This window comes from Eubalaena glacialis, chromosome 3 (genome assembly GCF_028564815.1).
Source record: "Eubalaena glacialis isolate mEubGla1 chromosome 3, mEubGla1.1.hap2.+ XY, whole genome shotgun sequence".
NCBI lineage: Eukaryota > Metazoa > Chordata > Mammalia > Artiodactyla > Balaenidae > Eubalaena > Eubalaena glacialis.
In genome coordinates this window covers 58,454,661-58,465,152 of record NC_083718.1, presented here as the reverse complement: position 1 = coordinate 58,465,152, position 10,492 = coordinate 58,454,661, and the positions used below count along the sequence as shown (strand labels likewise).

The 10,492-nt window shown below is 39.9% G+C and overlaps 1 protein-coding gene across 1 annotated transcript; it reads left to right on the top strand.

Moving 5' to 3' along the window:
- The first annotated feature begins 1,653 nt into the window (after positions 1-1,653).
- LOC133088646 (serine palmitoyltransferase 1-like) lies at positions 1,654-2,502 on the top strand. Its single transcript, XM_061186661.1, has one exon. The coding sequence runs from the start codon at positions 1,687-1,689 to the stop codon at positions 2,500-2,502; it is 816 nt and encodes a 271-aa protein (XP_061042644.1). The 5' UTR covers positions 1,654-1,686.
- Positions 2,503-10,492: the final 7,990 nt, after the last annotated feature.

Sequence of the window (10,492 nt, the reverse complement as noted above, 5' to 3'; positions counted from 1 at the left end):
AGGACAAGTCTGAGAAACCATCACAGCGAAGAGAAGCTGAGAAAAAAATTATAACGAAATGTAATGTGATATCCTGGATGATATCCTGGAACAGAAAAAAGGTGTTAGGTAAAAACTAAGGAAATCTGACTTTAGTTAATAATAATCTATCAATATTGGTTCATCATTTATAACAAGTGTACCACATGAATGTAAAATGTACCAGTGTTAACAATAGGGGCAACTGGATGTGGGATATATGAAAACTCTCTGCAGTATCTTTGCAATTTTTCTGTAAATCTAAAACTTTTAAAAAACAAAGTCTATTAATAACATAAAAAGGAATAAGTGCTACAGTTAAGAGAAAAAAGATGGTCTGATTGGGTGAAATACAAAAACAACTATATTCTATTAATAAAAGGAACATCTAAAATAAAAAGATGTAGAAAGAGTGAACAGAAAAAAAAGAGTGAAAAAAATATACTGGCCAAAATCTAACCAAAAGGAAGCTGGTGCAATTATTTTAAGATCAGAAAATATAGACTTTAAGCCCAAATCCTTACTAATGTTATGGATGATTACTTCACACAAAAAAGTTTAATTCACCAAAAAGATATAATTTAAAATTATGGGGCGGAGCAGTGGGTGCTGGTGGAGATGGTACAGGCGCTCTACGAGAAATGAATAATTTCTACTATATGTTGTTGCTGCCTTTTTGAAGACTGCCCTTTGACTATGTAACTTCTCATACCCTGGCTCCTTTCTCTAAAACTTACAAGTTACAAGAACGATCTGATCTTACAGTCAAGGAAAAGGAAGAATTGATTGAAGAGTGGCAACCAGAACCTCTTGTTCCTCCTGTCTCAAAAGACCATCCTGGCTATTGTAAACAGAGCTGCAATGAATATTTTGGTACATGACTCTTTCTGAATTATGGTTTTCTCAGGGTATATGCCCAGTAGTGGGATTGCTGGGTCGTATGGTAGTTCTATTTTTAGTTTTTTAAGGAACCTCCATACTGGTGAGATGTGACAGGGTGAGAGAGTGTCATGGACATATATACACTACCAAATGTAAAATAGATAGCTAGTGGGAAGCAGCCGCATAGCACAGGGAGATCAGCTTGGTGCTTTGTGACCACCTAGAGGGGTGGGATAGGGAGGGTGGGAGGGAGGGAGATGCAAGAGGGAAGAGATATGGGAACATATGTATATGTATAACTGATTCACTTTGTTATAAAGCAGAAGCTAACACACCATTGTAAAGCAATTATACTTCAATAAAGATGTTTAAAAAAAAAAAAAAAAAGACCATCCTGCTCTCAACTACAACATCGTTTCAGGCCCACCAAGCCATAACATTGTGGTGAATGGAAAAGAATGTATAAACTTTGCCTCATTCAATTTTCTTGGATTGTTGGATAACCCTAGGCTCAAGAGGCAGCAGCTTTGGCATCTCTAAAGAAGTATGGTGTGGGAACCTGTGGACCTAGAGGATTTTATGGCACATTTGAGTTCCTCGTTTCTCCCGTGAAGCTCCAAGGCTGGAGGGGCCTGGCTACAGAAACTCAGTACTGCAGAGTGATGGCAGGTGCCGCAACTAAGTGCTGATACAAACTGTTAGAGGAGTGACCACCACAACTGAAAAAGTTCCTGTCTCTTGATGCAGAATGTGCACTTGGATTTGGAAGACCGCCTGGCAAAATTTATGAACACAGAAGAAGCCATTATATACTCATATGGATTTGCCACCATAGCCAGTGCTATTCCTGCTTACTCTAAGAGAGGGGACATTGTGTTTGTAGATAAAGCTGCCTGCTTTGCTATTCAGAAGGGATTACAGGCATCACGTAGTGACATTAAGCTATTTAACCATAATGATATGGATGACCTTGAGCGACTATTGAAAGAACAAGAGATTGAAGATCAAAAGAATCCTCGCAAGGCTCGTGTAACTCGACGTTTCATTGTAGTCGAGGGGTTATATATGAATACTGGAACTATTTGCCCTCTTCCAGAATTGGTTAAGTTAAAATACAGATATAAAGCAAGGATCTTTCTGGAGGAAAGCCTTTCGTTTGGAGTCCTGGGGGAGCATGGCCGAGGAGTCACTGAACATTTTGGAATCGATATTGATGATATTGACCTTATCAGTGCCAACATGGAGAATTCACTTGCTTCTATTGGGGGTTTCTGCTGTGGCAGGTCTTTCGTAATTGACCATCAGCGACTTTCCGGCCAGGGATACTGCTTTTCAGCTTCATTACCTCCCCTCTTAGCTGCTGCTGCAATTGAGGCCCTCAACATCATGGAAGAAAATCCAGGTATTTTTGCAGTGTTGAAGGAAAAGTGCAAACGAATTCATAAAGCTTTACAAGGGCAGCTGTCCTGGTTAGGATCTGGCCACACATTCCAGCCTGCCCTCCATGCATGGTCCATGGCTCCTATGGCTGTCCAGTTTTCAAAGCTTTTGCAGTACTATTCAGCTCTGCCTCACTTTTGCACCACTCAGTGGCCAGTCTGAGTCCTGGATGGTAGCCTCTTCAGTTCTCAACTTTGGTCTATAATTAGGACCAGATCCAGGCACGTGTAGCTCTGAGGTGAACCCAGGACTTCATAGACAACTTGTGGCATCTCTCTCTTGAACTCTTCCCTCTCTGTGCTCTTCCAGATACTTTCCAGTTCCCTGCAGCTCCCTTTTCAATCATACAACCAGAAAACTAAGGCTCTATTCAGCCTGCTTTATTGTGCTTTCCTATTCACTCCTGCACCTGTACATATGTCCATTGCCTAGTGATGGGTGAACCGAGAAAGAAAACAAAAGTAACATGAGTCTGCCACTGTCATAGAGTCAGGGCTCCCCCGTCCAGAGCAGAAGATGCCTTTCCTCGGAATTCTGGCTCTTGTGTGTTTCTGAGGCAGCTTCTACCACTATTGCCATGGGGCTGCCTGGGAACTGGAAACTCAGAAAACAGAGAGAAGGGGAGAAATGAGACTACTGTGCTCTCTCACAGTTAGGAGTTCCCTGTCCCCTCCTCCAACCAGGACTAGAGGACTTCTCCTGGGACTCTCTCCATCTGGGACCCAGCGGCTGAGAGATACTGGAGGAAAAAATAAATGGTGAATTTTGAAAAAAAATTAAAAATAAAAAAAAAATAAAATTATGTGTACCTTAATAACAAAACTTCTAAATATTCAAGCAAGTAATAATAACCATAAGGAGAAATAGACAAATCCACAATCATAGTGGGTCATTTTAATTCCCCTTTCTCAGTAATTGATTGAACAAGCAGATAAAAACATCAGTAGGAATATAGAATATTTGAACAACGTGATGAAAAAAATTTGATTTAATGGACACATATAATTGACTTGCCTGGGATATGCATTTTTTCAAAATATACAGAATATTTACCAAAAAATTGGCTGTATGCTGAGCCATAAAGCAAACCCTAACAAATTTAAAAAGGCTGAATAACGTAGATTGGGTCTTCTCAGTTCAATCCAATTAAGAAGGAATCAATGATAAAATGGTAATTTTAAAAGTATGTTTGGAATTGGAAAACACACTGCTAAATAATTGGTTCAAAGAAGAAATGTTTATAGAAATTAGAGAATATTTTATACTGAATGGTAATAAAAAGTACTGCCAATCAAAATGTGTGAGGTGAAGCTAAAGCAGTACTCGGAGAGTTTATACTTCAAATGCCAACATAAGCAAAAAGAAAGGCTAATCAAATTTAACAGTGTATAAAAATGATAATATATAAAGACAAAGTTGAGTTTATCTCAATAAAGCAAGGTTTTAACATTAGAAAATTAAATTTGTTATAACATTACTAGATGAGTGGAGGGAAATCATGCAATAATTTTAATAGATGCAGAAAATTGTTATCCATTTATTATAAATGCTCAGCAGCCTGGAAATAGAAAGGAATTACTTAATTTAATAAAGGATATTGGCAGAAATAGGGGAAGAGGACTAGAGAGAGCATCACTTATAATGGTAAAACATTAAAAGCTTTGTCTTTGAGATAAAGAATGAGATAAGAGTACCATCATCACTTCTCTCAACATCACTCTAGTTTAGCCAGTGAAACATTTTAGCCAGTGAAATACAGCAGGAAAAAAGAAAAGAATAAAAGATACAAAGTTTGAATCAAAAGAAAACATTTCATTATTCAAACGTACTATGATTTTATTTGTAAAAATCCTTTAGAATCCAAGGATAAGTTATTAGAATTAATGAGTTTAGTAAGACTGTTAGATAGTAAATTAATGTGCAAAATTCAATTATATTTCTATCAGCCACAGATGAAAAATGAAATTTTTACAAGGTTATGGGAAATACTGTTGTGAGATCCTCCTCCAGGAGTCTTTCATACTCCTGCATGTTTTGTTGGATATGTCAAGAATGCATTGTCCTAACAACTCTTACATGAGCCTGATCTTAAGGTTGTTTTTGCATCGAGAGTTTTTGAGGGATGAAATAATGTCTTCCTTTGGGACAAAGAGCAAGCTTGCTTATTGCTTACAATAAAATAATGGGTTTCTCAAACTCAGTGATCCTTAACCATAAGGCAAACCCACTGCATGGATGGACTGTATGGGCTCCTTCATGGGACTTGGATTAAGGAAAACCAATTCACATGCTTCTTGTTGGGAGTAATAGAAGTTTTCATTTCTACAGGAGTCTCCTGTCTTCTACCAGCATTCATGAAACAATAATAGGCCAACATTAGCTTGTAAGTACAGTGAAATGAAACCTCAGAGCCAAAAAGTACCTGGCAGTAAATCCAATGAAAGATGTGTAAAACCTCTTCAGAAGAAAATTATAATCCTTTACTGACAGACATTAAAGAAGATATAATAAGTTGAGAGATATTCTGTGTCCACTGGCTAGAGAACTCAACCTGTGAAGAGGCCCATTCTTCCAAATTAATGTGTAGAGTCAATGTAATTCCAAGAAAAATATCGGTTTTTTGGTGGAAGTTGACAAACTGATCCTAAAGTTTACTTGGAAGTGCAAAAAGTCAAGAATAACCAAAGTCTGTTGAAGAAAAGGAACAAGGTGAGAGGTCTTACCCTACAGATATCAAGTTATTTTAAAGCCATAATAATTGAGATGATGTGGTATTGGGTCTGGGATAGACAAAAAGTCCTATATTAGAAAGGTGGCATTGCAGATCAGTGGGCAAGGATAGACTTTTAAATACATAGTACTGGGAAAATTTTTATTCATATGGAAAAAAATGAAAATATACCCCTGCCTCATATCATATATTGTGTTGAGCCATAGAGAACTATTATTTTGTAGGTGAAAAACAGTCAAACATAGTCAATTTCATATAATTCTACCTAATAAAAAATTCCAGGTAGATTGAAAACCTAAATGTAAAAGATAAAACCACAGATAACACAGGAGAATATATTCATGTCTCAGAAAACAAGACCAACAACCATTAACTATTAAGGGAAAGTGATAAATCCGATTACATTGAAATCAGAAACTCTCTTTATCAAAGGCACCATAAATGAGTGGAAAAACAAGCAATGGAGTGCAAGAAGACGTTTGAAATGCACGTAACTGACAAATGCTTACTATCTAGAATACATAAAAATAACTTCTAAGATCAATAGGAAAATAACATAATAGAAAACATAAATATAATAGAAAAACCATTCAATGAGTTATGGAGATATTTCAAATTTGACATATTTTATTATACAAAATCAAACAATCACATTTTTAAACATCACTGCTGAGCTCATCTGCAATGTTCTTAGGTATTGGGAAGCTGTCAAGCTCAGCATGGTGGATACAGGTTTTTCAAAATTCTAATTTTCTCTTGAGAGCTCAATTTTTATCACTAGCTACAAATACTGTCAATTGTTTTCCTCAAAATGACAGGCTCCCTTGGCTCATTTTTAAGTAAAGTTCTGCCAAAGTCTGAAATTCTGTAGTTGGTCTGTCAGATGTTCTTTCAAGTAAAAATGGCATTCCGTGAAAAAAACAACTAGTTCAGCTGGTGACTCAAACAATTGCACAAGTTCTTTTCTTTGAGGCAGTTATTGTACTTGGGTGTGCTGCAGAAGTGCTTTAAGAATTCTTCCCATTTAGTCACACAGAATTAAAAAGACATGCACTGAGGATCAAGGTGCAATAAAATTAATAATTTTTATTTTTTCGTCAAGGACAATCTTAAGTGAAAGTGACTTTTCTTTTTTTTACTGTGAGGGAAAAATACAGCTATGAGTATAGTTTGTTGCCATTGCCTTGATTTGTGCTAAGGCACCTGCAGTTTTACCACCATTAGTGCAAATGTCAGTGCAATGAAAAAGGTAAATATTATCTTATTTTCTTATAAAAAGAGTTTGGAGTTTTAGGGTCCCCTGAAAAGGTCTCATGGACACTTGAGGATCTGTGGACTACAGTTTTTGACAACAGTTGCCCTGGATGGGTGATTTCCCCAATGTCAACAGCAAGGCAATAGTATAAACATCTAGAATTTAAGTGTCCAGTTGTCTTTCTTTTCTGCTATATGGGGGTCTCTCAGGACCATCTGGATGAGCTGGGAATCCAGGACACTTTGATGGAGGCTATCTGATGGAACTCTTTTGACATTATCCATTTGAGTATACAACTGACATGACTTTGGGGATGGAGGTAGTTGAGGTCAAAGATGGAAAGAGGCAATTTCAACTTTTCTTAATTTTTTTTCAAAACTAGAAGTGATTGTAGGTATTTTTTAGACTGAGTCAAAAATTTGCTGGGGGCTTCCCTGGTGGCACAGTGGTTAAGAATCCACCTGCCAATGCACAGTACACAGTTCGAGCCCTGGTCTGGGAAGATCCCACATGCCGCAGAGCAACTAAGCCCGTGCGCCACAACTACTGAACCCGTGTGCCACAACTGCTGAAGCCCGCGCACCTAGAGCCCATGCTCCGCAACAAGAGAAGCCACTGCAATGAGAAGCCTGCGCACCTCAATGAAGGGTGGCCCCCACTCACCGCAACTAGAGAAAGCCCGTGCACAGCAACGAAGACCCAACGCAGCCAAAAATCAATAAGTTAAAAAAAAATTTGCTGGGGCCTAAATGTCATGAACCTACTTACCATATTTTATAGGTTAAGATTCTTTTAGTATCAAATAACAGAAAACCCAAGTGAAACTGAAAAAAAAAAGAGGATGTATTCACAAATCCAGGTCAGACTGGATTCTGAAACTTAACTGTGTCATCAGAACCCAGTTTCTTTCAGTGTCTGTTTAGCCTCATGTGGTGTTAGGTTCATTCTGAGCCTGACTTTTTTCATGGAGAGAAAAAGGATGCACTGGTCCCAAGAATTTCATCCATATACCCCATAATTCAGAGGGAGTGAGAGTTTTATTCCAGGAAGCTGCCAAAAAATGTTTGTCCCAATTTTCTGGAACTGAATTGGGACTGTGTTCACCATGAACCACTAACTGTGGGCCGGGATAGGGTTGTGCTGCTTGGCTTAGGCCTGAACCACTGTGCCCTGTCCTTAGAGCAGTGATTTTCAAGGGGCAGGGGATGATTTTGCCCCCAGGGGACAGTTTTGGTTGTCAAAACTGGGGTGTGTGCGTGTGTGTATGTGCACAACTGGTATCTAGTGGGTAGAGGCCAGGGCTGGTGCTAAATATCCCAAAATGCTGCAATGCACAGGACAGCCTGCCCCCTCTCCCCGCCCTAACAAGTACTGGTGGTTAGGGCTTCAACATATGAATTTTGGGGGAATATAATTCAGCCCATAACACAGGTTAAGTATGCCGGATGGAAATTTAGCATCCAAACTGAGATGTGCTATAAGTGTAAAATATGTACCAGAGTTTGGAGATAAGAGTAGAAAAAGGAATCGAACATCTTTTTAATAAATTCTTTTAGCTTACGTGTTGAAAAATAGTATTTTGGATATATTGGTTTAAGTAATATATTGTTAAATCTATTTTACCTTTCTAGGCCACTAGAAAGTTGAAAACTATATATGTGGCTCTCATCCTATTTCTCTTGGCCAGGGCTGTTCTCTAAATGGCCTCCCACTGCTGAGCTGATCTCATTTCCTGCTACTCTCCATCAGCCTCACTGGTGCATCTAGAACGTGAGCAAAGACCTCAGGGTCTTTGTACTTGCCACTCTTTCCGCTTGGAACACTTTATTTCCAGATATCCTCATGGCTTGCTCCCTCACCTTCTTCATGGGACGTTATTCAAATGTCATTTTCTCATTGAGGCTTTCCCCAGCCTTATATATTTATTTTTTAGTGGAAAATAAATTTCTGTTATTTAAGCCACCCAGCCTGTGATATTTTGCTATGGCAGTGTGAGAAGACTAATACATCCCCCTTATTTATTTCTTTATCTTCAGAGGCTTATTACCATTTCACATGCTATGTATTATACTAATTTATCTTATTTGCTGATTTTCTCCATCTACCATGCTATAAGGTCCAGGAGGGCAGACATTTTTTGTCTCTTTTGTTCTCTGCTGTATCCCCAGTGCACAGGACAATACCTGGAACACACTGAGTTCTCAATACATATTTGTGCAATGAACAAATGAATCCATGTCTGCAGCTTCAATTACTCTCAGTATCCTTCTTGATATCATGATACATGTTCAGGACCAACTCTACAATTTGTTGGACTTTATGCAAAATAAAAATGTGGATCCCCTTGTTCAAAATTTCAAGATGATGACAGCAGAGCATTAGACCAAGAGTGGAGCTCTTCTAAGTGTAGGGCCTTGTGTGACTGCATAGGTCACATGTGCATGAAGCTGGCCCCGAATATGTGATCCCCAAATATCTCTAAATCAGGCGTCTCCTTGAACTGTGGGCCTATACATGCTGCTGCCCTCTTGCTTGGATATCTCAGAGCGCCTCTATCTGACATGCAAAATGGAGTTCCTGCCTTTGGCTCTCACCTGGTGCCTTCTCCCTTCCTGCGTGGCCACTGCCCATCCAGTCATGCCATCCAGAATCTTATAGGCCATCTTTGTGACCTCAGTGTCCCTCATCCACATGTTTGAGTTCTGTCCATTTACGCCCTAAACATCTCTTGAATATGTCTATCTCCCCAACTCTGCTAAAGCCACATGAGCCCAAGCTATCCTAATTTCTCATCTGAACCACTCCTGACTTCCCCCCCCCCCAGATCTTGTGCATCCCCTGTCATTTATATGACAGCCACAGCCAACTCTTTTATGTATTTTTTTGTCTTGAGCTGATTTATTAAGTAGAGAAACAGGCTTCTGAATCAAACAACTTGGTCAAGACACTTTTCTACCTTAAAAGACTTAGGAATTGGCACAATAAAATAGAAAAGGAAGATAAATGATTGGCAAAACAACCAAGTTCAGAAGAAAGCTGAAAGCTGTTTTGCAGGAATGGCTTATAGAATAGACTTGACCATCATTCGGGGACCAGTTAGGTTGTATTTTGGTGGTCACCTATACCCAGCGCATAATGAAGGCTCTCTTTTTCTGAAGAACTAGAGCACTTATAGGCTGAACCATTCATTTATTTTATTTTTTTAAATAAATTTATTTATTTGTTTTTAACTGCGTTGGGTCTTTGTTGCTGCACGTGGGCTTTCTCTAGTTACGGCAAGCGGGGGCTACTCTTCGTTGCAGTGTGCAGGCTTCTCATTGCAGTGGCTTCTCTTGTTGCTGAGCACGGCCTCTAAGTGCGCGGGCTTCGGTAATTGTGGCTCACAGGCTCTAGAACGCAGGCTCAGTAGATGCACGGGCTTAGTTGCTCCGCAGCATGTGAGATCTTCACGGACCAGGGATCGAAAGCGTGTCCCCTGCATTGGCAGGCGGATTCTTAACCACTGTGCCACCAGGGAAGTCCCCCATTCATTTATTTATTCAACAAATATCTATTGAGAGCCTTCATTGGGTCAGGTAGTGTTTTTCTTTGCTGTTCAGCACAGCCTCCGACCTCAGAGGATTGTGAAGGAGACTGCGATGAGTTCCATACGAGGAAAGAAAAGCTGTTGACAGGAAAAGCTTCTGACGGGCAAGGGGCTTTTTCAAGTGTTCTCAAAGGAGACAGTTGCTTCAAGCAGGCTGAGGCAGGGATGCCAGGGCTCTGAGAGAGAAGGGGCAGGCTGGCCCGGCTGGAGTGTCTCGGCTCCATCCCTGCCTGGCCCCCGAGCTCTGGGAACTGGGTGGGGGAAAAGTGAGAGTTGGGAAGCCCACAGCCAACTCTTTTAAATGCATGTATGATCATCTCACTCTCCTGTTTAGAATTCCGCCCCCCCCCGTGGCTTCCCACTACTCATAAAATAATAAAATAGATCATAATTCCTGTGTGTCTTGCAAGGCTCTGTCTGGTGAGGTCCTGCCCTCCTTCACAGCTGCATCTGTGTTACCCACTCACCACCCATCTGAGCTCCAGCGGCCCTGGCTTTCCACCAGTTCCTTGCACAGTGAGGGCAGACAGGGGGTGTTCAGTGACTCTTTGTTGAATGAGTGAATGAATGAATACACAAA

Bases quoted from the DNA above. Each gene is read 5' to 3' on its own strand.
- LOC133088646 (XM_061186661.1), top strand. From the start codon at position 1,687: ATGAACACAGAAGAAGCCATTATATACTCATATGGATTTGCCACCATA.